This window comes from Amphiura filiformis, chromosome 5, assembly GCF_039555335.1.
Source record: "Amphiura filiformis chromosome 5, Afil_fr2py, whole genome shotgun sequence".
Lineage (NCBI taxonomy): Eukaryota > Metazoa > Echinodermata > Ophiuroidea > Amphilepidida > Amphiuridae > Amphiura > Amphiura filiformis.
Window position 1 is genome coordinate 42,388,678 of NC_092632.1, and position 27,874 is coordinate 42,416,551.

Sequence of the window (27,874 nt, forward strand, 5' to 3'; positions counted from 1 at the left end):
GGAAAGCGGATAAAAACAGGCCATGCAGACCTACCATGTTTGAGCTTATCGCGCACTCTGGCAGTTGCAGCGAAAACTAAGCTGTCAGTTGCAGTTCATTGATGCAATTGATATAATCGCATTTTTTGACCATTCACAAAAGGTCCACAAGCTCTAAATTCACCCTTAATACTTTTTTTTTTTTTTAATTAAAAAGTTGACGAACTTAACAGAAAACCAATAAAAGTTAAAAAGTTGACGAACTTGACAAAAACTAGTTATCCTATTTTGTTTCACACACCATGGACGTACCGGGGCCACCGAGCCAAGGGGTGGAATGGATATTTCCAAAACGTCCCGCTGACCGCCCATTACTAATATTAATTAACCGGGAGAAATGCGCGCGAAGCGCGAGAATATATACAATTTTGATGCTTAAATGTGCCAAAATGAGGACACTACCCATGTGAAAGATTTTGGAAATGTCTTCAACAGTGGGAGTATGAATTTCAAATGGAATGAACACATTAACAGCTTCATTTGAAAATCGGCCTCTCTCTGTACGATGATTCAGATTGAATCTTTCTCAGAGGCTGCCTAATGTGTTAATTCCATTTAAAATGCATACTCCCCCTGTGAAACATGTTTCCAAAATCTTCCACAGGGGTAGTGCGGATTTCAAATGGAATAGCCCATTATAGATGAATGGCCTAATATGAGGAAATCACATGTTGAACATGGTAGATGTATCACCGCAAGTTGACGAACATATAAATCGTATAAATCACGTTAGGTCTAAGGCTGTGCTAACACTTTTCTTTGATGACTTTGACCACAATTTTGTATTTTTTCAAATATCTTAAAAATTCAAGAATCTAAGCTAATTGAACAGACAGTAGTCAGAGGAACACAGCAACACCTACCGACTCAATAAAAACATATTCTATATAGCACGTGTGTAAAAGGGTACATTTTTTAATGAAAACATTGATAAAATTCCATTTTAAAACCTTATTTCATTTTAGTTTATTTTATCTTATTTTGTTTTATTTTGTTTATCTTTTTATTTTTTTGCCTCAATTGTCATGACTGCTACGGAATAAAGTAATACAAGTGTGCCCACTTACATTACAGGCTATACATTCATTTATAATAGTACACCACCCATACCCCATACCCCACACACCCCAACACCCACCCCACCGTACAACCCCAATGTACATCCACACCACACACACAATCACCCCTTCCTCCTACACACGCACACCCCACCCCCACACCATACCCACCCCACACGTGCCTGGTAAGACAACGTCATTATACGGGTGTATAATATTAGTATCCAAGTTTGGTATAGTTAATGGTTATCCAACGCCTGGTAAGACGACGTTAGATTTGCAGACTCAAGTTTGTAGTTAATGGTTACCCAGCGCTTGGTAAGACGACCTTAGCTCAACAGGTATCATTATTCAAGTTTGTAATTTATGGTTATTTAGCGTTAGATTTAGAGATATCATTATTCATGTTTGTAGTTAATTGTTACCCAGCGCCTGGTAAGACGACGTTAGATTTACTGTTATCATTATTTAAGTTTGTAGTTAATGGTTAGCCAGCGTCTGGTAAGACGACGTTAGATTTATACATGTATCATTATTCAAGTGTGTAATACCCAGCGCCTGGTAAGACGACGTTAGATTTAAAGATATCATTATTCAAGTGTGTACCCAGCGCCTGGTAAGACGACGTTTTAATTTATCAGTTATCATTATTGATTTGTTCGTGCACATAGGGCCTCCCCCTCACCCCATGACTTTTGATATTAAGTAAGTAGACTTTCCTTGTTGCGGGCCGGCCGCAACGTGAAAAACACAAATGCATTAATATATGGCCCAGGCGCTTAAAATTGTTTATTTTATTAATTAAAATGAGCTATAATGTATATCTCATGGCAAACTCACACCACCAACAAAGAAATATATGGGAATATGTTACCAATCTCTGAGAGGCTCAGGATTAGAAGGTTAAAGTTTGCAGGGCACTGTGCAACAAGCGAAGAGGAAGCAGCTTCAATTGTTCTTATGTGGCAGCCCAAACATGGAAAGCGAACAAGAGGTCCACCCAAAAAGGATTATATCAAGATGTTGGCAGATGATACGGGATTTTAATGTTAAAACAGGCCCAGACATCAAAAATTGTATGCTAGACAGAACAGTTTGGAGAGCCATTATAGGAGTCCGACTACAAGAGTCGACATAAGCAAGTAAGCAAGCAATAATGTATACATTATCACATGCATGCATTTATCTGATATCGTAGGCCTATACACACCAACATGTACGAATTCCCATTCCTCTATCCCCTCACACACACGCAAAAATACACCCACCACACACCCTCCACCCACACGCACGCACCCAAATAAACTCGCCAACGTCAAGGAAAGGATTGTAATTGGCAACTTTAAGCACCGATAGAACAATTAAATGGGGCAAATTAGCACAAGAATTTAGAAGATAAGCAATTAAATAAAATTCAACTCTTCGTGAATGTACTTCCATCAGGTGTAAGCCACTATGCAGTTTTATCCTCTCTCCCCCTCCCCCTCTCTCTTCCCCCTCCCTCCCTCTCCCCCTCTTTCTCTCTCTCTCTCTCTCTCCCTCAATCTCTCTCCTCCCTCTCCCTCTCTCTCTTTCGCCATGTCTCTCTCTATCCCCGGTAAACTGACTGGAAAATAATGAATATAACAGTAAGATAGTTTTAACCAGTGTTTTAACCTAATTGCCATGTCATGATAAACACTTTTTAGACACTAGATGTTCTACGGTATTATTTTCTAAACTTAAATGTAATATACTATAGGCTATAATATCTTGATTTGTATCCAAATTCACTACAAAAGGTAGAAGCTGAATGGAAAAAACTAGCACTAATAGCATAATATAGGCAGATGAGAAAAAAATTGTAAATCACAGAATAGAGGCCACATATGACGTTGTGCGTGCGTGCGTTTTCAATTGAAACAAACGCAGCAGCAATTTTGCTGTACAAAATTTCTGCGCAGCATATACGCAATAGGCCAACGTCGAGAAGGAAGCCCCGAACAAAGCTGGGAAATCACAGCCGCAAAACCAAAATGGGCTATTCCATTTTTAAGTCTACACTACCTCTGTGGAAGATTTAGCTAAAGTCTTCCACAGAAGGAGTATGAGTTTCGATTAGAATAGCACAGTTGGGTAACGTTCATTTGAAATATTCACTCCAATTGTGGAAGATATATGCCTATAATACAAAGCGAGTACATTTGTGTATGGGTTTCAAAATGATTAACCCTGACCAATTACATTTGAAAAACATACTCCCCCTGTGGAATATATTTCCAAAATCTTCCACAGGGGTAGTGTGGATTTTAATTGGAATAGCCCAATTCACGCGGAGGAGAACCAAAAACCAAAAACGGCACAACTATATAACATAAAATAGGTTGTAAATAGACTAAATAATTTCAATTATCCTATATCTATATAGTTTGTTTCTTTCAGTGTTTTCTTATTCTAAGAGTAAACAACCACACATAAGAACTAGTTATTGTTTCTCAACTTAACAATAACTATGATAACATCAGTTTTGCAATTCAATCATTGCTTTTCAAGATAACACATTGTGGGCCTTGGTTCATTACATAATTATGCACTTCTGAAGAATCCACGACTTCATGAAAATAACGTTATTTCAATCATAATGCAAGCGAGCTTGCAAACAAAAAAGGTCTCAAGACAACTAAAAATCAGAGTTACTATAATTATCGAATTTCTGATATCAGCTGATATCTCTGGCTCTGCCTATTGGAAAATTCCCGTACAGATGGGCTGTATTAATTCAGGGGCGTATAGCAAGAGCCTCGGGGGCCCATGAACAAGGAGCAATGCGGGCTCCTTTAGTGTCTCTTTTACCAGCCCATCATTAACCCACTTCGTATTCTCTTTTGCTTGGGGCACCTGAACCTTCGGGGCCCATGGACTTCGTCCACCCTGTCCACCCGCTTGCTACGCCCCTGTATTAATTCCTTACTCTATTTTTACACAGTCTCTTTCTTTGACTCGTCTTTCTTCTGAACTTCAGTACCAGCGTCCTTTTCTGCTTCTTTTACCCAGTGAACTTCAGTAATAGGGGACTTTGGTTCTTCTTTCGGAACTTCAGGGGACTTTGATTGTTCCTTCGGAACTTCAGTAACAGAGTCCTTTGGTTGTTCTTTTGGAACTTTAGTATCAGAGCCCTTTGGTTGTTCTTTCGGAACTTTAGTATCAGAGTCCTTTGGTTGTTCTTTTGGAACTTCAGTAACAGGGGCCTTTGGTTGTTCTGTCATCTCAACTTTAGTATCAGAGTCCTTTGGTTGTTCTTCTGGTAGAACGTTGACCGAGTTATTCGATGGCTTTCTGTTTCTGACGGGTTTCCTTTTCCCGAAGCAAGGACAAAACGGGGATGTTTGTTGAACACCATTTTCTGCATTTTCCATGTCACGATCGCTGAGCCTACATCGACATAGAACAAAGTAAAGGGAGTAAAATTCAAGTTTAATATATCCGCGCAGACTAAATAAATATTTAAAACAACTGATAAAAGCAAGAATAGGGCATATAAACACAATGAACGGAGGAAAATAATGCATACAGGTATGTCTCGATCGTACTTCGCAAATTTTCTGACACTAATGGTTATATATAAAATTCAGATTCAGAGGTTTCTTAGACTATCATTTTTAAGTCTTTTTCTTAATTGATGGCCAACTGAGAAGAGAAGTGGGCCATAAAGTAATACAACGCGTCACGTCCATGCATAAAGTAAGAATGCATTATGATGAACATTATTTTGTTTTTGTAAAAATCTATGAGCATTGTTGATAGTTGTCGATAGACAAAATACACTAAAAACGCACGCGCATATTAAATAAACAAATCTGATTATCAAAATTAATTTGCTTTTCCCGTTGACTTATATAGATCTACATAAAGAATGAGGATTGAGCTACATTTGTTTCGTACTGAACAAAATATTTGTCATCCCTAAAATGAGCGCATCATTTTTAGAAGATAATAATAAAGTGTACTGACTTGACAGCATCAGCCGATCCCATCCATGGCGTAGAACTCTTTGACACGGGCATCTTTGACGAGGCTTTTGTATGCGGAAGACCAATGGATGCTTCTTGAAAGTATGGATCCTTGAGAAGGGGCATATTCAAGTCATAGATGTTGTCTACTGTTAGATAGCTCACCTGAGGAGAACAGAAATATATTTGCACACAAAAGGCATTGTTACGCTTGAGTAAGAGGCAGTTTTTTGAACAAAAATCAACACTCAATTAAACAATTTACGATTTTTGTCATAATTCCTGGGAGTTTCTTAGTGGAAATGAGAATACGGAGATGTGGCTGATTCGAGGTGCATTTTCAGCCATTTAATTTAGACTCGTTTCAGCCATTTTGGTTTTTTTTTTTTTAAATCATACTTTTTAGCAAAATTTTTCAAATCTTGGTATATGGCTCTAATAATATATCGCAAGTGTGTAGTTAATGGTTAACCAGCGCCTTGTAAGACGACGTTAGATTTACAGGTATCATTATTCAAGTGTGTAGTTAATGGTTACCTAGCGCCTTGTAAGACGACGTTAGATTTACGGTTGCATTATTCAAGTTTGTAGTTAATGGTTACCCAGCGTCCGGTAAGACGACGTTAGATTTACACACTCATAGAAATTGTTCGTTGGCAGTACTCAGTAAGTTGATGTAAGTCGTTGTGTCAACTTTCCAAGTAATGCCAACGCGTACAATTTTGAGTAACGCTGACTCGATATCATTATGTTGGTCGCACTCATTTGCACTTACTTTATTGAGTTGTTACAACTCAGAAAATGAAACTAGCCTAGGTTAGCATAATTTTCTAGAGGTGTGCTATAGTATACAAAATTTTGCACTGATTACAAAAATAAATATTTGAATACTGCTAATTGTGCAGAAAATGATCCAATTACGTGAATTAAGTAACAAAGTACCAAATTGGGATAACTCAAAACAATAAGTACCAGTAACTTAATAGGCCTATGAACGAGTTACATCAACTTACATGTTGAGTTACAATAACTCCACTAATTGGTTCTTTGAACCTTGTTTATTTTTCTAAGTTCCCTGAACTTGAATTCAGAAGTTGGCATTACTTAAAAAGTTGACGCAACGACTTACATCAACTTTTTTAATTTGATTAGTTGACGGAACTTTTGAGCTTTTTCAGCATTTTTAAGTTCGGATAACTAAAATGAATTTTGTTTTGGCAACTTTTACACTATTTTGAGTTGTCCAAACTTACTCCTTTTGAATAGCGCCAACAAGGCGAACAAGTCATTTCTTGCAGGTACCATTATTCAAGTGTGTAGTTAATGGTTACCCAGCGCCTGGTAAGCCGACGTTAGATTTACAGGTATCATTATTCAAGGTTGTAGTTAATGTTACCCAGCGCCTGGTAAGACGACGTTAGATTTACATGTATTATTATTCAAGTGTGTAGTTAATGGTTAACCAGCGCCTGGTAAGCCGACGTTAGATTTACAGGTATCATTATTCAAGTGTGTAGTTAATGGTTACCCAGCGCCTGGTAAGCCGACGTTAGATTTACATGTATTATTATTCAAGTGTGTAGTTAATGGTTACCCAGCGTCTGGTAAGACGACGTTAGATTTCCAGGTATCATTATTCAAGGTTGTAGTTAATGGTTACCCAGCGCCTGGTAAGACGACGCTAGATTTCCAGGTATTATTATTCAAGTGTGTAGTTAATGGTTACCCAGCGCCTGGTAAGACGACGTTAGATTTACATGTATTATTATTCAAGTGTGTAGTTAATGGTTAACCAGCGCCTGGTAAGACGACGTTAGATTTACAGGTATCATTATTCAAGTGTGTAGTTAATGGTTACCCAGCGCCTGGTAAGCCGACGTTAGATTTACATGTATTATTATTCAAGTGTGTAGTTAATGGTTACCCAGCGTCTGGTAAGACGACGTTAGATTTCCAGGTATCATTATTCAAGGTTGTAGTTAATGGTTACCCAGCGCCTGGTAAGACGACGTTAGATTTCCAGGTATTATTATTCAAGTGTGTAGATAATGGTTACCCAGCGCCTGGTAAGACGACGTTAGATTTACATGTATTATTATTCAAGTGTGTAGTTAATGGTTAACCAGCGCCTGGTAAGACGACGTTAGATTTCCAGGTATCATTATTCAAGTGTGTAGTTAATGGTTACCCAGCGCCTGGTAAGACGACGTTAGATTTCCAGGTATTATTATTCAAGTGTGTAGTTAATGGTTACCCAGCGCCTGGTAAGACGACGTTAGATTTACATGTATTATTATTCAAGTGTGTAGTTAATGGTTACCCAGCGCCTGGTTAGACGACGTTAGATTTACATGTATTATTATTCAAGTGTGTAGTTAATGGTTACCCAGCGCCTGGTAAGACGACGTTAGATTTCCAGGTATTATTATTCAAGTGTGTAGTTAATGGTTACCCAGCGCCTGGTAAGACGACGTTAGATTTACAGGTATTATTATTCAAGTGTGTAGTTAATGGTTAACCAGCGCCTGGTAAGACGACGTTAGATTTCCAGGTATTATTATTCAAGTGTGTAGTTAATGGTTACCCAGCGCCTGGTAAGACGACGTTAGATTTACATGTATTATTATTCAAGTGTGTAGTTAATGGTTAACCAGCGCCTGGTAAGACGACGTTAGATTTACAGGTATCATTATTCAAGTGTGTAGTTAATGGTTACCCAGCGCCTGGTAAGCCGACGTTAGATTTCCAGGTATTATTATTCAAGTGTGTAGTTAATGGTTACCCAGCGCCTGGTAAGACGACGTTAGATTTACAGGTATTATTATTCAAGTGTGTAGTTAATGGTTACCCAGCGCCTGGTTAGACGACGTTAGATTTACATGTATTATTATTCAAGTGTGTAGTTAATGGTTACCCAGCGCCTGGTAAGCCGACGTTAGATTTACATGTATTATTATTCAAGTGTGTAGTTAATGGTTACCCAGCGTCTGGTAAGACGACGTTAGATTTCAGGTATCATTATTCAAGGTTGTAGTTAATGGTTACCCAGCGCCTGGTAAGACGACGTTAGATTTCCAGGTATTATTATTCAAGTGTGTAGTTAATGGTTAACCAGCGCCTGGTAAGACGACGTTAGATTTACATGTATTATTATTCAAGTGTGTAGTTAATGGTTACCCAGCCTCTGGTAAGACGATTTATATATCATTATTCAATGTTGTAGTTAATGGTTACCCGGCGCCTGGTAAGAGGACGTTAGATTTACATGTATTATTATTCAAGTGTGTAGTTAATGGTTACCCAGCCTCTGGTAAGACGATTTATATATCATTATTCAATGTTGTAGTTAATGGTTACCCGGCGCCTGGTAAGATGACGTTAGATTTATATATCATTATTCAATGTTGTAGTTAATGTTTACCCGGCGCCTGGTAAGACGACGTTAGATTTACAGGTACCATTATTCAATGTTGTAGTTAATGGTTACCCAGCGCCTGGTAAGACGACGTTAGATTACAGGTATCATTATTCAAGGTTGTAGTTAATGGTTACCCAGCGCCTGGTAAGACGACGTTAGATTTACAGGTACCATTATTCAATGTTGTAGTTAATGGTTACACAGCGCCTGGTAAGACGACGTTAGATTTCCAGGTATTATTATTCAAGTGTGTAGTTAATGGTTACCCAGCGCCTGGTAAGACGACGTTAGATTTACATGTATTATTATTCAAGTGTGTAGTTAATGGTTAACCAGCGCCTGGTAAGACGACGTTAGATTTACAGGTATCATTATTCAAGTGTGTAGTTAATGGTTACCCAGCGCCTGGTAAGCCGACGTTAGATTTACATGTATTATTATTCAAGTGTGTAGTTAATGGTTACCCAGCGTCTGGTAAGACGACGTTAGATTTCCAGGTATCATTATTCAAGGTTGTAGTTAATGGTTACCCAGCGCCTGGTAAGACGACGTTAGATTTCCAGGTATTATTATTCAAGTGTGTAGTTAATGGTTACCCAGCGCCTGGTAAGACGACGTTAGATTTACATGTATTATTATTCAAGTGTGTAGTTAATGGTTACCCAGCGCCTGGTTAGACGACGTTAGATTTACATGTATTATTATTCAAGTGTGTAGTTAATGGTTATCCAGCGCCTGGTAAGACGACGTTAGATTTCCAGGTATTATTATTCAAGTGTGTAGTTAATGGTTACCCAGCGCCTGGTAAGACGACGTTAGATTTACATGTATTATTATTCAAGTGTGTAGTTAATGGTTACCCAGCGCCTGGTTAGATGACGTTAGATTTACATGTATTATTATTCAAGTGTGTAGTTAATGGTTACCCAGCGCCTGGTAAGACGACGTTAGATTTCCAGGTATTATTATTCAAGTGTGTAGTTAATGGTTACCCAGCGCCTGGTAAGACGACGTTAGATTTCCAGGTATCATTATTCAAGGTTGTAGTTAATGGTTACCTAGCGTCTGGTAAGACGACGTTAGATTTCAGGTATCATTATTCAATGTTGGTTAACCAGCGCCTGGGAAGACGACGCATTATTCAATGTTGTAGTTAATGGTTACCCGGCGCCTGGTAAGAGGACGTTAGATTTACATGGATCATTATTCAAGTGTGTAGTTAATGGTTACCCAGCGTCTGGTAAGACGATTTATAGATCATTATTCAATGTTGTAGTTAATGGTTACCCGGCGCCTGGTAAGACGACGTTAGATTTATAGATCATTATTGAAGTGTGTAGTTAATGGTTACCCAGCGCCTGGTTAGACGACGTTAGATTTACATGTATTATTATTCAAGTGTGTAGTTAATGGTTACCCAGCGCCTGGTAAGACGACGTTAGATTTCCAGGTATTATTATTCAAGTGTGTAGTTAATGGTTACCCAGCGCCTGGTAAGACGACGTTAGATTTCCAGGTATCATTATTCAAGGTTGTAGTTAATGGTTACCTAGCGTCTGGTAAGACGACGTTAGATTTCCAGGTATCATTATTCAATGTTGGTTAACCAGCGCCTGGGAAGACGACGCATTATTCAATGTTGCCTGGTAAGACGCCTGGTTAGACGACGTTAGATTTACATGTATTATTATTCAAGTGTGTAGTTAATGGTTACCCAGCGCCTGGTAAGACGACGTTAGATTTCCAGGTATTATTATTCAAGTGTGTAGTTAATGGTTACCCAGCGCCTGGTAAGACGACGTTAGATTTCCAGGTATCATTATTCAAGGTTGTAGTTAATGGTTACCTAGCGTCTGGTAAGACGACGTTAGATTTCCAGGTATCATTATTCAATGTTGGTTAACCAGCGCCTGGGAAGACGACGCATTATTCAATGTTGTAGTTAATGGTTACCCGGCGCCTGGTAAGAGGACGTTAGATTTACATGGATCATTATTCAAGTGTGTAGTTAATGGTTACCCAGCGTCTGGTAAGACGATTTATAGATCATTATTCAATGTTGTAGTTAATGGTTACCCGGCGCCTGGTAAGACGACGTTAGATTTATAGATCATTATTCAATGTTGTAGTTAATGTTTACCCGGCGCCTGGTGAGACGACGTTAGATTTACAGGTACCATCATTCAATGTTGTAGTTAATGGTTACCCAGCGCCTGGTAAGACGACGTTAGATTTACAGGTATCATTATTCAAGGTTGTAGGTAATGGTTACCTAGCGCCTGGTAAGACGACGTTAGATTTACAGGTAACATTATTCAATGTTGTAGTTAATGGTTAACCAGCGCCTGGTAAGACGACGTTAGATTTACAGGTATCATTATTCAAGGTTGTAGGTAATGGTTACCCGGCGCCTGGTAAGACGACGTTAGATTTACAGGTATCATTATTCAATGTTGTAGTAAATGGTTACCCAGCGCCTGTCCATTTTAAGTCGAGATATCAAGGTCCTGGGATCAAGGTAAAGTGAAAAAACCCACTGGCTATTTTTGGACGTTTAACGTGGGGTGCTATGGGGACCTTTTAGTCAAATGTCTGAATACGACATTATGTCAAAATTGCTCTGTCCTGACAAACACAAGAAATTTAGCTGATTCCATTGAGGTGTAAGTTCTGACATGTCAAATACCGTATATGGCAAAAGATCAGGTTTGAAAACAATAACCAATTGTATATTATAAGAGCATACATCGACTGCTCAGTGCCGGAAGTGGGTACGTGCAATAGCTGCCCTGTGAGCATTGCCAATTTACACACAGAATATTGTACTCATATACACATGGCCGCTACACATGACAGCTATAACCCACTGTTGGGACTGAGCAGTCGACATTATGGCTTTAAATGTCGCTGAATTACAAAAATGCAAGGACTGTTTTTGTGGAGAGGTCCTGAACAAGGAAAGTGAATCTACATTACTTATTCATATGTTGGTCGTATGATCAGCCATGCAATTAAGTCACAACATGTGTGGAGGTGTTTGCAAAGGAATGGAATGTTTTGCGGGGAGGTCCAAAAGGAGGAAAGTCTACATTACTTATTTATATTGGCTGCATGCTTAATGGTCACAGCGTTATGAACTTCTTTTGCGGGGAGCTCCAGAAAAAGGAAAGTCTATTCCGGGCTAAACATAAAAAGGAGGTAATTGGATGTTCATGTATTTTTGTTTTAAAAAAGGGCTATTGACATGCCCATTCCATAATGGGAGGCCTCTGAGTTCCTCCAAAGCATAAGTTTAACAAAGCATAAGAGTGAGCCCCGTTGGGGTACTGTCATGTACCTCACTTCAAGGATTTGTAATTTTTTTTTTTTCTGTAAAAATAAATGTTCAGTCTTGTTCTTGTTTTACCTTCTTCTAAGCCCCTTCTGTTGACTTTCTAAAAATAACATACCTGCCAATTTCTATCCACAATAACATTCATATCGAAGTCATGTTCGTCGTCTCCAAACGGATCCATTATCTTCTCGGCTACCTGTTAATGACATTAAAAAGAGTATGAATTACATCACTCAGTCATCATAAACTAATAAACTGTAATATCGTGAGTTGAACAGATGTACTTGATATCATCTGTAATATATTGCTTTTGTACATATGTGTCTATAATTCAAAATTATTGGGAGTTGGATGTCATAAATATCGAATTAATTATTCATTAATAAATGCAAAATGATAAGTGATAATAGCTATCATGTTTCATGCGTAACCTATATATATTATAAAGAGCCAGTCATTCTGTATAATTTTATGACTTAAGGGAACGGATAGCAACGTTTGCACAGCATTTTTCTGTGCATGAGTGCACATAAGACATATCAAATAATTTTGATTAAAAAAAAAATCTTTATGTGTTTTTGGGACAAAAATGTATATCTTCAACACGAAAGGTTAAAATTTCAATTGATGGTCGACTTTTCTGCCCAGCTACATACACTTAAAGTACATATCAATAGATTTATAAAGTTCCCTTCTAGGACTGTTATATGTTAAATATCAAAAAAAAATTAAAAATCATTTTTTAATACTTTGCCATAAAATATGTATTGTATCGCGAATTTTAAAATCAAATCAAAATTATTTGATATATATCTGAAGGACATTCCTCTTATTCAGAATGCAATTCGATAATAACAATTTGTAATATAATATACTGGTAACATTGTAAGTGCATGTATAGACATTTCTATGCACATGACAAGATACAAAGTATATATTATACACAATTTTTGGTTGATAATATTTGATATAAAAAGATGAAATATGAGCTAGGTATGTTGATGGATTGGACTATTCCATTTAAAATCCACACTACCCCTGTGGAAGATTTAGCTTAAGTCTTTCACAAAGGGAGTACGTGTTTTGAATACAATAGACAATTGGGTAACTTCCATTTGAAATACTCACTCCAGTTGTGGAAGATATAAAGGTAAAGCCATAATACAGGCGGAGTATGGTATTCAAAATTATTAACCCTGACCAATTACATTTGAAAAACATATCCCCTCTGTGGAAGATATTTCCAAAATCTTACACAGGGGTAGTGCGGATTTCAACTGGAATAGCCAGTTTCTCTTTTCAATCTACCTTGAGCCATCCGATATAGAAGACAAGTTCCATAAGACAGGAAAATGGAATATATAAATCAATACGGTAGTACTTCCACTCGGAGGCGTCTCGAAGAAATTGATGAGAAAACAAACTGGCCACAAAATAAGAATATACGGCTAGCGTCACAACCTGAAAAAAATAAATGAGAAAAAAATAATGATTAAAAATTAATTGATAACAAAAGTACTTATGAAATAATAAAATGTCACCAAGTGTATGCCTACAATGTACATTTGTACATATCTTTTTAGCAACACATGCATGTTATTTATTTATTTATTTATTTATTTATTTATTTATTTATTTATTTATTTATTTATTTATTTATTTATTTATTTATTTATTTATTTATTTATTTATTTATTTATTTATTTATTTGTTAATTTGTTTATTTATTTATTTATTTATTCAATGCATTTATATATACAATGCACTTATTTTACTATGTTGTAAAATCATATGTCTATAGTATGTTTTCAAATGTTATATTGGAGAAAGGCAAGTAGTCATTACATTATCTTTTGCTGGATTCGTATGATTAAGTTAACAAACTTTCCCAATATCTGGGACTCCACTAAGGCTATGCAATTCCGGTGAAGCAGCGAATTTCAATGGATGAACTACTGCTGAACTAGGACACTAATGCGTTCATAGCGTGTTAATTGTAGTTATATATATTACAATTTACAATAGTAATAAACGATCAAGATTAACAACATTATAAAAACGTATGTTTTAATAATTAGCCCTAATAGGGAAACAGACTGATGTAATAGATCATTCGTTTACCGTGCATGCGTGCGTGGTCGTATCATGAGATTAAATATTATGCTATCTTCAGTAGACGACAAAATAGTAGGCGGTACCTGCTTGTCGCATAAGCTATCATCAGAGTTATTATATAGCGGATTCAAAATGCGCACTGTCCTGCCTCGAATGATTCAATATTTTCAAGTTTAAGCCAAACTCTTGCATGATTTATTTATTGTGTAAGATACTGGCCTAAGTGAAAATATGCCAAATTCAGTTGACATCAGGGTCCATAGAATTGAAAAAAACACATGGACTTTCAATCTAAAAAAAAGAATGTAATGAGGATATATCCGAAAAATTGAAAATTTAATCTTTTTACGATCTTACCTCATCAGTCAGTCTTTTAGTTTGAAAAAGCAATGTCAAATTAAAGCAACAGATTAAGAGAGAATAATTATTGTTATATTACTAGCTATGAAAATATGATGTGCAAAACTCGATATTTCGAACTTGTTTAGGGCTTGGAAATAAAGCAAAATTTTAAATGCTATACGCACAAAACATAACTTCCTATACGAATAGGTTTGGCGTGCAATTAACTAATGAGCAATCCATGAATAAGCTCTAATAAGAGTGCCAATAAGTATATTGACGGTTGCCCAATATTATTCATCTATAACAATGATAACAAAAAGGTAAGTAATATCCATCGTAATATTTGCTCTTATTAATGAGCATCTTTATTGGCTCATGATATTAATGTGTACACTGTAAAAACAGTGTTTAGCATTTCAAACATATTCTAAATTCATTCTTGTATTCACTGTTTTTTACAAAAGACGCTATTCGGAATAGTGTCTTTTGTATAATAAAAAAAACACTGCTTCAGGAGCACAGAAGCATGCAGGAACAAGGTTCTTTCGTAGAAAAAGCTATTTAGAAAAGTTAACTGGGAACACATTTTTTTATCATTGTGGAACCTGGTTGATAAAACAGATACGCTTCTTTATAACGTTATACCTCAATGCAAAATGAAAATAATATCCTATTAGACGATGGGTTCTCTTGAAGGGTCGCTTAAAATTATAAAAATATGGGTCTTATTATATAGCCGTTATGTTATACTCTTTCCGAAAATTATCGCCCATATGATTCTTAGCCGTTATGTTAACCCTTTACTCTTTCAGGAAATTATCGCAAAATAGTTTTATAACGGTCATTATCTGTACAGAAGTCCAACAGCTTTTAAAAGGACCCCTCCGAATGACGGAATCACTATGGAGATTTGCGAGATCAACACTTAGACGGACCGGGAGATGAACCTCTTGACAACTTTGTCATGTAGGCTACTGAATGTTTTGAGATCGCATGAAGGTGCAAAATAATGTACATTATTCCAAACTGTTCTAAACATACACAAATTGATAGAGACAATCTGATGATTATATTAATGGGTATATTTGTTTTACTAGTATATAAGTAAATATTACCTGAGTGTACACAACGGGTACTTCTATCCAGTCAAAGCTGTATAAACCATCGCATTTCTCACGGAATCTGTTCAGCTCCTGCATGGGAGTGTATTAGAATGAATTCATTAAGAATGGGGAATTATTCAAATAATGATTAATGATCCACTTAAAATAATATTTTGACGATGATGATAATGATGGGCACGTTAATTAAGTCAAGTCTTAATGCCATTCAAATTACTGTTTTACCTTTCACAATGAGACTAGATATATATACAACATTAAGGGGTCGGTCGGTCACCCACCTTTGCACCCATTATTTTTGTGGGACCTGATAACACATCAGACATTCTGAATACGAGGAATGTCATTATGAAAACAAATAATTTTGATATTGTTTTTTAAATTCGCGATATAATACAAATTTTATGACAAATTATTAAAATTTGATATCTTTTAAGTTGTTGAAATCTAATGATAATGTACTTAAAATAGTAGCTGGGATGAAAAGCCGAAGATCAATTGAAAATTTTGACCTTTTGTATTGAAGATATGGATTTTTTTTCCCAAAACACCAAAAAAAATTAGGTCTTTTGGGGGAAAAGTTCATATTTTCAATACGAAAGGTCAAAATTTTCAATTGATCATCGGCTTTTCATCCCAGTTACATACACTCTAAGTACATATCATTACATTTTTAAAGTTTACTTCGAGGACTCTTAAATATCAAAAATATCAATTTTTAATCATTTGCCATAAAATGTGTATTATATCATCGCGAATTTAAAAAAAATCCAAATTATTTGATATCAGAAGGACATTCCTCGTATTCAGAATGCAATTCGATATGTATAATGCGCTCACATGTCCGACAAAAATACAGTCCAAACGTTCATACCCCAGCCCTTAAACGTTTTACGTATTTTGGCTAGATTCTTAGTTATAAATAAGATCATATTTCCAGTCAAATTTGACCCGAAGTCATGTCAAATTGGGCTATTTCATTTAAAATCCACACTACCCCTGTGGAAGATTTAGCTAAAGTCTCATTCCACAGAGGGAGTATGAGTTTTGAATAGAATAGACAATTGGGTAACTTCCATTTGAAATACTCACTCCAGTTGTGGAAGATATAGGTAAAGCTATAATACAGAAGGAGTACACCCCCGTGGAAGATATTTTCAAAATCTTCCACGGGGTAGTGTGGAATTTAACTGGAATAATAGCACATTTGAACAAATTCGGAATCTAGTAAATTATTATTTACTATGGATCTATAGCCACATTCGACTATATGCCTACCCTTTTAGAGTGTATCTTTATTAAGGGTAGACGAGGTATTGTTGGTCGAAGCAACCTAAAAATCGATTTTCATTATCTATATCAATATATTATTGAAAATTAACGCCTTGATGTTTTGCAAAAGTTCATTCTACAAATCATATACTTTGCAAACTTGCTTAATTTATTGTTGTTAATGAGTTATGTACGTTTTATAAAACGTAACTAAAGAACCGCAGCACCTATAAAAGTGTATCTGTGATATTTTAATTCTTCTACACGCTCGCTATGAATTGAGCAATGCAGTTTTTGCCAAAGCTCACTACCATTCGTAAGATGCTGTGAACTTAACCAAATCACAACAGTTTAAAATACTTAATAACCTTAATAACAACAAAATAGATAGCCCAGCCAGACCTTCGCGTGGCCTAATGTCGGAGATATACTTTCCATATTATTTTATAACCTAGGCCTATATAGATGTAAGCCTGAATATTATGAAAAGTGTTTAGATGGGAAATTAATGTAAATGACCTCGTACTAAATGTCCAATATAGCATATTATTCTATTTTCCAATTTTGAAAGAGTATAATAGCATGACATTGATATTGAATTGGCATATTTACAATGGTACATGCCGGGTAATTGTACTATATAGGGGCCTAATAGATATAGATTCAAATTTAGTTAATGGTCTGAGCTTTCGATCCTAGCAGGATCTTTATCAAAGATATATACTTACATCAAGAAGTGTTTTCATCCCGGGTGCATTGGAGATCTTTTTCTCCGAGTCTGCTTTTCTGAGCAGATTGATGTACCATGCACATGGTATCCAGTACTTGGGATGCTCTGATCGGACTTCGTTTAACATCTTGGCTTCTTGCTCCATCAGAAAACCTGTATTATGAAAACACGATATAGGCCTAATAAAGTTATTGAAGTAAAATGATGCAGATTCGCTTAAAGCCAATGAAAATGTTACTCTTGTTACGAGTACTTGACGTATAGAGAATGCAAAGTTGCACTGGCTTGAATGTCTCTTTTCAGTGCAACTTCGCCATGGCAACAAACTTGTATCAAAATTACAGAACAGAATGGACCGTTCACAAACACATGTTGGGGGGGGGGGGCTGATGCAAAAAAAATTCATCGCGAAAATTTGTCGCCCCCCTTTACAGACCTCAAAAATTTCAGCCCCCTCCCCCACTTTTTGACATGAAAATTATGGGTCAACCTAGACCCTCCTCGGGTCCATGGAGAACGACTGGTAATGTAAATTATACAACATTAAATAAACCGGGTTTAAGAGAGCTATTATAAAAAAATAAACAAGTTGGTCTGTAGATTAATTGAGTTTTCGTCGACACACAGTGCTTTAGGAGCACTATAACTTTGTTGTCATTTATAATTAGGGCTATAGTGGTGTGTTGTTTTAATCTTTGGAGTGAAGGAAAAGGTGGTTATAGCTCTAATTATTTACCCGCAGATGGAACCCAGACTGTGGGACAGTCTAGGGTCAACCCCATAAAAGCATATAAACTCAATTTTCCCAGGAAAATTTGTGGTCATTTTTTTCAGCCCCCCCTAGGAGGGTCAAAGAAATTTCAGCGCCCCCGTTTTTGCATCAGCCCCCCCCTAACAAGTGTTTGCGAACGGTCCCTAAGCTTCTTTTCCTTATATGCTATTTCATGATTAACATTTGATAATTTCCCACAACTGTGGCTTTTTCCACAATAGAACAAAATTTCCTGAAAATTTCACTTTTTGGTCCTTGCAAACAAATGCAGTCATTGTTCATTGCACTGCAAAAGTGCATAAAAGATATTTTAATAGGGGTCAAATGGTTAAGTCACAAGATTTCTGTTCTTGTTCGAGTCATCGGAGTCTCGAGTCGAGTCATTTGGAATTTGAGACTCGAGTCCTAAAGCCCGAGTCCAAGTCATCTGTGATTTGAGACACGAGTCCGAAAATGTCGAGTTGAGTCCGAGCGAGTCGAGTCATTCGAGTAGAGTCGCGTCGACAATTCTGTCAATGAGTCTTTGAAAGACAGCTAAGTGTTAATAATCTTCCCGGTATGTGAGGGTTCTGGGCGGTTAACCCACTGCATGCAGCCTTATTTCCCAAACTCTTATTTCCAGTGTCATCCTAGACCCTCCCTCGGGTCCGTGGAGAACGACTGGTAATGTAGATTACATAGCATTAAAAATCAACCCAATACACGGAATCAGCGCTCAATGGACTTTCGCGTTCACTTATAATACGAGTATATTTCTATATTGCTGCATGGTTGACTGTGGTGGGTGTAATTAGTGGCGTCGATTTGTGGATGAAGAGGAATGGGTTTTTGGCATTGAAGAAAATAAGGGGGGAGTTGGCATTTTTTTTCATAAGGCATTACGTAATTATTTATTGTTACATTATCCAGAGATGGAACCGAACCGAGACTGGGGGCCCAGTCTAGTGTCATCCCTGACGTATTTATACGAACGTAATAGAGTAGTTTCGAACCCAGATATCTTTGATCGCTAGTCATGACATAATTGAATATAATGGTATTTTGATCTTACCTGCTTTAATTAGATGTGACTGTGTAGGGAATCTCTTTTTCACACTGGTACTTATGGCACAATAACATAGCGTTGCTGCTAGATTCACATATCTCACCATGGTTCTTCTTAGTAGTTTAGAAGACTCGTCTGACCCTTTAATATGAGCGGCCACATTAGCAGCAATTGCGTCTGGTCGAGGTATGGCATTGAATTGCGACCACCAGCGATTGTATATGACGGTGACATAGAAACCCAGTATAAAACTGATCGGAAGAGTTGATCGATATCTATAGGCATACTCGCAAAGTTCTTCAAAGTTTACTTTATGTTCTCCCTTTAGTCCGTATCGGTACACAAAACTGAGGAAGAAGAATGCAACCAAGAACGCTATCATTTCTATCCAAATGATCTTATACACGCTGGCCTTCCAGCGAAGAAGCAGTCCGGAGAATGTCGTCATGATGATGCAGTGAAGTCAGTGTACTTTCTTACTAATAATCTGTGTGAGCAATGATAGAAAATGATAAAAGCATATATTGAAAAACTTTCAAGTGCATGCCACAAATGTTTAATGTATGCCAACGTTCCTCACAGGTGCATGGTTCTACTTCTAGCTCGTGTGTCTTGATGTCGTGCCTTATACAGGCTGTATCAAAATGATTGGTACCAATCAATTTCCAGTAATATAGACATGACTGCCGCATCAAAATGCAATATAGGATCCACATAATTTATAAACAGTCCTATTTATTATACATTGTGGTGATTTCAATAATAATGTTGTATTTGGAAGTAGCAAGGTTTTCAAATACCATAAAAACTGATAACGCAATAACATCAGATCATATCAGTGCGCATTACAGAAAGACGCGACAGCTAACCATGCAGCATTCAAGGCCGCAGCTCTATAAGATTAAGCGCAGAACCCTAATCAGCTGCCTGCATGTAACAACCATCGCAGGCAGGATTAGTTTCCCGGAAGACTAATATAGGACAATAATGGTTGCAGTATTCAAGTTCCTTCTTTAGAGGAATTTTAAGATAGCTTACTTTTCCATCTAGTTAAGCTAACTGGACATGAACTACTTTATGAGTTTATCAACAAAGGCAAGGGACTATCGACATGCTTGAGCAAACTGCATACATCCACTATTTTTTGGTATCAGAAGAAAGACCACATTTTTCACGTTACCCCAGTTAAGCAAAATTTGACGCCCCCGATATTTTTCGTTTAAATATGGTGTGAACAAAACGGTGTGAGCAAAAACGTGGTGAACTGTGGTAAACACACTGGAAGATTACGTTATACACGTTTTTGCTTCTCATATCAAAACCACTGGAACAATTATATAACTCAAAATTTGGAAACATAATGTTTTAATGGAAGGCTTCAATGTAAGATAGAAAACATAATATGCAAAATAGGACTACGCCTTAATATGACTACGCGACTTTGATTTTGATTGTGGATAATCTCACTGTCGAACAAAACATACCGCTAACATTATGGAATTTGACGTTTGGTTGATAATTTGATGATGATGTTGAAGACGATGATGATAACTAATGATGGTCATACAATAACAAGAACAGCAACAATAATAATAAAATCATGTTGTTTTTGAATTTTCTCTCAAACATTTTTATCGTCAAGGAAGTGTCTCCCCTTGAACGGAGCCATGCATCCTTAGTTATATCGATAATGTTTATGATGAATTCTTTTTAAAAAAACCAACTAAAAATGCCCGTTTATGTCGGATCTCATTTATATACCTGCCTAATTAACATTTCATTTAAGTCTATTTTGATAAAACATTAAACATACAAGCACATACAATGATTGCACAATAGATTAATTAAAAGCAAAAATGTAAAAAAAAATTATGAAGGTTTTATTACAAGCTGTTTGTTAAAAATTGCTCAATGAGGGTCGACATTGTAGTTTCCTTCTGTCATTTATTATTTGCTGTAATTCAGTAAATCGTTCTTTCATGAAATGTTAATCCATTGTATTTATATTACCGAAACACATAAATTGAAAGGAAATGAAAAGTGATGAAACTAAATTCCTTTATAAAGTACCCACACACCCCAGCTCACCCCTACACACCTACATACACGGCATTAACTCGCTGTTATATAAAGATCACAGCGAGTGTGATGATACTCTAAATAATAAATAACAAACAAAATAAAAGCAAGCAAAAATTTAGGGTCATAAAATCCCTTAAACACATGTAGAGATGACAACAGAGCATTCACAGTGGCCGGCTGCAGGTGAGAATCAGCGCCCAAAACAGTAAAGATATTAATGTCCTTTCTTTTACTTATAGGCCTACTGTCGTTCCATTGCCAACCTCCTCATTTCATAATTATAACGAAAGGTCATATTAAATCATTTTTTACCAATTAAATAACATAAACATCAAACTGTTTCTGATGAAGTCTAATAAATAAATAAATAAATAAATAAATAAATAAATAAATAAATAAATAAATAAATAAATAAATAAATAAATAAATAAATAAATAAGTAAATACAACTGTTTGTGATTCTCATGATTGAAATGTTGTTAAATAAGAATGATGATAATAATAATAATATAATAATAATGATGATGATGATAATGATGATGATGATAATAATAATAATAATAATAACACTAATAATAATAATAACACTAATAATAATAATAATAATAATAATAATAATAATAATAATAATAATAATAATAATAACACTAATAATAATAATAAATATTATAATATAACACATATAATGAAACTACAATGTATGTCTCTTAAATTTACTAAATCTATAAATAATAATATTATTTAATAATGTTATTACATGAGCCACAGTAATTGCATCATACATTTAATTCATTTTAATTTGAAAATCACACTATACAAATGCATATTCACATATAGTATATAAATAAAAAAATATATATACATGAGCCCTACTTGTGACGTAAAATGCTGCGAGTAGTAAAATTCATGGTATGCTTACCGTTAGAATACTGCTGGATATTTAAGTCAATGGTCCAGGTGTACGCTATTTATATTTATGTTGAATATATTATTTTGATCTGTCGGCAAAATAATATTTATATTATTACTATGAGTTGACTACTGTACAGCCACCATCACCGTATATCCAAATCCAGATTAGTAGAATTTGCCAACTTCTTCTTGATATCTGGCATTATTCAGTCAGAGGTACTATCATCCAGTAACTTTAAAGTCAAGTGCACATTTCATTTTCTATCGTCGTACTGATTCATAATTTGCGAGCTCTAAGGCAGGCAACTTTTGACAGACAAGTCCAATGTGTAGATTGATACAATATAATATGCCATATATCTTTGACAAACCTATACGATAGTTGAAGGCGATATAATTATGCATTAAGTCGTAACGCCATGATCATATGGTTTCGCAGAATTGATGTTCTCGACATGCATCACATCCGTACGGTCCTGATCTCCAACGAGATTTTACCTGGACGGTAATAAGCTGCTCACCTATACTACCACTGCTTATCCGTATCCCGATATCACAGCTTAGCTTACCCGCATCTTTCGTTGTATGGCCGGCTGTCAATGATGTTCAGCATATACATTGCTGAATTAATATTAAACTAAAGACAGGTGGTAAAGAGTTTATATCTAAGCTTAAAAGTACATCCCATTTTTCGGATATTATTTTCAAAACATTTCCATACCTGCTATGTAAACTTCATCGGTCAACGCAGACTGACTGAACCTGAAACCATTGTCATTGTGTCCCAGCATTGTGTCCTGAATGCATTGAACTGAAAAGGCATTCCACCCATTTAAACAATAAAATATATTTCTCTTGACAACTTGATAAAACAACTTTGATAAATTAGTTGCGTTACAATTGTCTCCCTTTTCGTTATGACTTGATAGCTACCGTCTTGTGGAGTAATAATTGTGGGAGTAGGCATTTAAAATTGGCGTGCAGTATGCCCGAAATACCCAGATAAAATAAAGACATTTGCAGACGAGTTCTTTGTATGTGCGTTTATTAACAAATTATAGTACTCTCTAAATGTAAAAGAGAATTTTTTTAAATTTTAAAACCACTCTAAAAATAGTGAAAACCACTCTAAAAGAGTGAATTTTCACTCTTTCAAGGAGTTAAATGAAGGACAACTCTAAAAATGTGTTGTCCTTCATTTAACTCCTTGAACGAGTTAAAATTCACTCTTTTAGAGTGGTTTTCACTCTTTTTTTAGTGGTTTTAAAGTTGAAAAACACATTTCACTCTTTTTGGAGTGGTTTTATAAGTGCATGACTCTTTTGCGGAGTGAGTTTTTCACTCTTTTACATTTAGGGAGTTATACGCAGTAATTTCAGACGCATAACTAAAGCGTATTACGGTTTATGTTCAATTTACAAAAAGCGTTTGACATCGTTGATCATCGAAACATCAATAAAATACAAAAAAAAAACCCGCACATTTATTATTTGCCTAAATTTCTGTCAAATGCGGAATTACAATTGACCAAATGACGCATTTCAGAAGATGTTGCCAATCATGTCATATCTGTAAATGTCAAATTTGAATTTTGCCAGTTAGGCCTACTTGTCCCAAAACGTTTGTGTTGTGCACTAATTCAGCCTTCCTCTTTGATTCAACTCACCTTCAACGTGGGTTTTGTTCGGGCCTTAGTAAGTTAGTAAAGAATAAAAATTGTTGGGCAAGATTACCTAAATAAAATAATACGTTAGGCCTATATTTAAATCTTGGCTCACGATCACATGTGGAGTGGTCACGTTGTTCAACAAGAACGTTGTGAGACAAAGTTGCATTTTTCCATGTTAACACAACAATTATACAACATTCAGTGCAGTGCGTCATTTTATCTTGAAGAACATTTGAAAGAGTTCCAAATCCATTGGCATGAGCATTTTGTTTGAACCTGGTCCCATCTGACCTCAGTGTATATCAAGATATCAAATATGTTCCGAATAGCATATTTGTTTCAACAGGATCCCGGTCCAGGATATATATATTAGAACTCAATAGGGTTTATTGTTAAACTCACGGGCGTAAAACTCACTTAAAAGCACCACCCAATATATTTGCTCCCGGCACTATTTACCAAGTTTATGGAGTGCCATGGTTCTGATTGTACCAACCTATTGTAACTAAATTCTGCACACAATTGAATTTGTTGGCTTTAAACTACGACTGAAGAAGTAGCAAATAACATATGGCATATAGAATACGTAAGTTTAAATATTGCAACCCTATGAACAAATATATTTTAAATAATTATACAGACTTGACATTTAATATGGAATATTTCTTCACGAAAATGTGCTTTCCATGAGTTCACATATGGGTTGTTTTACAATCAGGGTACACAGATTGTCTCACTGGGGGTGAAAAATGAAGTGTCTAGTTTTTCCTCAATTTATTTGTTTTTGTGTTGTAGATGGGTCAAATAGAAAATCTGAAAAATTTTTAGGCGTCAAGTGTTCAGAGTTTTAAGTTATGCCAGAAACATGTTTCTGATGTACATGTTTCTGTATACCCAATTTTTCGGAGAGGACACATTTTGACGGAAACCTGACGTCCAACTTTCAAACATGTGATACATGGAAACTAAGTGTCAGTGGATTAAGTGTTTATTATGAGTTTGTAGGATATATATAAGTGTTTTTCAAGAAAATATAATTTTAGTCTTGGGTCAATTTTAACTATGGATTACGAGCTTGTATTCGGAGAGGACATTTTTTGACGGAATTTTCAACATAAATTTGAAGAAATGGTACAATTAATGAAACAGTCGCAATCTTACATGGTTCTCAATTTTGAACAATCATGTTTCAAACATTACTTCTGAACTGTCAAAATATGTTTTTATGTTATTGCTGGCAGTGATATATCATTTGCAAAGTTCACAAAGCTCAAATGAGACGGCTATTTTGTCCCAAAATCATACAGAAATGTATATTTTCATCATTTGCTAAGCATTTCAAACAGTTTCTTTGTGGCTGTAGGTGGAACTAATAGGGGCCAATAATTAGGCATGGCAACTTTTAATCATAAGTTAATCTAATATTTGAAACAGGGCACAATATGGTGCTCAGCCCAAATGTACCCTGATTGTAAAACAACCCATATATAATAGTGCTATAATGTAGTGAATAATAGCATAAAATGGTGGATTTAAGGAGACTGAATTTGAGTTTTGTGGGGGGTAAAATTTCTGAATTTCTGAATATTGTTCTGATATTATCAAATTTATTGAACTTTGAGGTGATATGTACTGAACTTAAATGCCAATAGGTGTTGATAAGAACTGAAATGCATTTGAAATGTACCGGGGAAATGTACCAGGTTTGAATGTGGGAGGAGCTTAGAAGTGGTAGGTACTAAAAAAAGTTTGAACGGCCCCCTCAGACCAAGTGTTATAAACTGACTGCACACAAACAAACAGCGTGAGTTCATTGGGCAACCAGGAATCTGCGCAGTTGTTTTTGTACCGTAGTTTATTTGACCCCACTGGGGGACAATCATTCAAACTTTCTGAGTACTTACCACTTTTAAGAGCCATATTTTAACTAAGCTCCTCCCGTTTTCAAAAACATTGTACATTGCAAGTGCATTTCAGCTCTGACGAATACCAGTTTCTGACGAAGTTTAGTCAATATCATATCACCTCGAACCCCATTTGATAATATTAAACAGAACAATATTGCATAAAGTCCAAAATTGCGTCCCTACAAAGCTCAAATTCAACCTCCTTAAACCCGCCATTTTAGGCAAATGCACTTCATATGAGCATCATAATGTAAACTCATGGAAAGCACATTTATCAAACAAATATTTTACACCATCTCCCACACACCCCAATTAATATTTAGCCCATTATGCAGACCCTTTCTAGATTAGTCTTGGCACTTCGTGAAGAAATATTCCATATAAATGTCAAGTCTGTAGTTTACTTTGTTTTTGTTTGTTCATTTGTTTGTTTGTTGTTTATGTACTGTGTCCATAATTAGCGTTTAGTCGCTCAGATCTGTTTTTGTGCTTTGTCTTCAACTAGCTTCAACTGTTAGGCCTATCATGATGCTTTTTATCAACTGACATAGCCCCGGTGGGTTTAGTCTTCACTGACAATGTGTACGCATGATGGTTCCAATTAGGGGTACTTTTCAAGAAATGTCCGCGGAATTTTCGAGGACAAAATTGTTCGCGATTGTCCAAATTAGGGGTGTTTTGGAGCAAAATTGTCCTTGAAATGGAAAATAGGGTGTATTTCTAGGACTTTCGTCCGCGTTTTACCGCTACAGTTTTCGTTATTGTCCTCATTTCCCCGTGAAATAGGGGGGAAATTCAAAAGCGTCCTTGAAATGGTAAAAATAGGGGTTTTTATTTCGGAAAAATGTCCTTGATTCCTCGTAAATAAGGGGGTGAAATGATAATGAGTCCTCAAAATGATAAAAATAGGGGAGGTATTTGCGGGCAAATTTTCCTTGATTTCGCGCAAAATAGGGGGTAAAATTGCTGCAAATGTCCTCGATTCCCCGTGAAATAGGGGTCATTTTCAAATCCTGGAACGGTCATACGTCCTACCTTTAAATACAAACTGAACCCACCGCCGGGGACATAGAAATAAAAATTCATATCGTATTCATGCAATAGCAATAGCATCCTATATATAAAAATAATTCATGAAGTTGTCATAGACCTGAACCACGAGAATTCATTTTATCATCATTCAAGATGATGAGATCACATTCATCCATGCATAATCCTTTAGGCCCAACTATACGTTAAGATTTTTTTGGGCTCGCAGCCCACTCCTTGGATAACCATTGATGTACTAAATAAACACGACCATTATCGTTTTAACAAAATATAGGCTTGAAAGGTTACAGGCAGGTATTAATACATGCATTAATTCTCACAACCAAAGATAATCTACTCACACAAATGTTAAATGTTCCGAGTCACATCCGTAAAACTAACCGTCTTCTTCAGTTGTTATCGGAGACGTCTAGTTTATAAGTCACGTGACCCAAGGAGCAGACCTGATGAACGGCCAATGTGACATCTGGTAAAAGGGTAAAGTATTACGTTTACATGTATTCAATACGTGAGTATACTAGTAGGGGCAGATGGGGGACACACATATGGCAATATTTGACATCATAAATATAAATTTGACGATATTCTAGCTAAGCAAAGTAATCTGCAAGAATTTATTTTGCACCCAAACATATAGCCAGAGATTTTCGGTGGTACAAGAGCAGTGGATACCCGTAATCTGGTAAAACGACCTTACACTATTATGTCATGCGGAAGATCGATTCAACGGGGCTACTATTTTATAGTCAAACGTTCAAAATCAGGGATGCAATTGAAAAATAAGTCACCGTTGTGTTTTATAAATGCATGCTATTAGGTCGTATAAACTTAATTTGTTGATTCCCCTCGCCTCAGGATTATTTTTTTTATAGATTTTCAAGAAGTTTAAGAATTTGGAATGCTTAACATTTGATGCAGATAAGTTAGAGAAGAAAGAATTTTTTGTAATCTAGAGGAATGTACTCAGAATGTCACAAGTAAAACAAAATTGGAAATATAAATGTTATTCCCAAAAG

At 36.0% G+C, this 27,874-nt stretch overlaps 1 protein-coding gene across 3 annotated transcripts; it reads right to left on the reverse strand.

Moving 5' to 3' along the window:
* Nucleotides 1–3,501: 3,501 nt before the first annotated feature.
* On the reverse strand, nt 3,502–27,214 carry LOC140153159 (bestrophin-4-like). Of its 3 annotated transcripts, none has more exons than XM_072175813.1 (8): nt 27,200–27,214; nt 19,245–19,725; nt 17,420–17,574; nt 15,414–15,491; nt 13,147–13,299; nt 11,954–12,034; nt 5,088–5,251; nt 3,502–4,508 (listed from the first exon to the last, which is right to left on the reverse strand). In XM_072175813.1, the coding sequence occupies exons 2-8, from the start codon at nt 19,684–19,686 to the stop codon at nt 4,055–4,057; spliced, it is 1,527 nt and encodes a 508-aa protein (XP_072031914.1). In that variant the 5' UTR covers nt 19,687–19,725; nt 27,200–27,214; the 3' UTR covers nt 3,502–4,054. The 3 variants fall into 3 exon arrangements, with proteins under 3 accessions (XP_072031914.1, XP_072031913.1, XP_072031912.1); XM_072175812.1 differs by lacking the exon at nt 27,200–27,214 and adding an exon at nt 22,954–23,062; XM_072175811.1 differs by lacking the exon at nt 27,200–27,214 and adding an exon at nt 22,240–22,982.
* Nucleotides 27,215–27,874: the final 660 nt, after the last annotated feature.

What these genes read in the sequence shown, in the direction of transcription:
- LOC140153159 (XM_072175813.1), bottom strand. Translation starts at nt 19,686, where the DNA reads ATGACGACATTCTCCGGACTGCTTCTTCGCTGGAAGGCCAGCGTGTAT. An exon ending in TCTATATCGGATGGCTCAAG is followed by an intron (nt 12,035 to 13,146) that starts GTAGATTGAAAA and finishes TGTCATTAACAG; the next exon opens with GTAGCCGAGAAGATAATGGA. An exon ending in GGATCGGCTGATGCTGTCAA is followed by an intron (nt 4,509 to 5,087) that starts GTCAGTACACTT and finishes ATGTCGATGTAG; the next exon opens with GCTCAGCGATCGTGACATGG.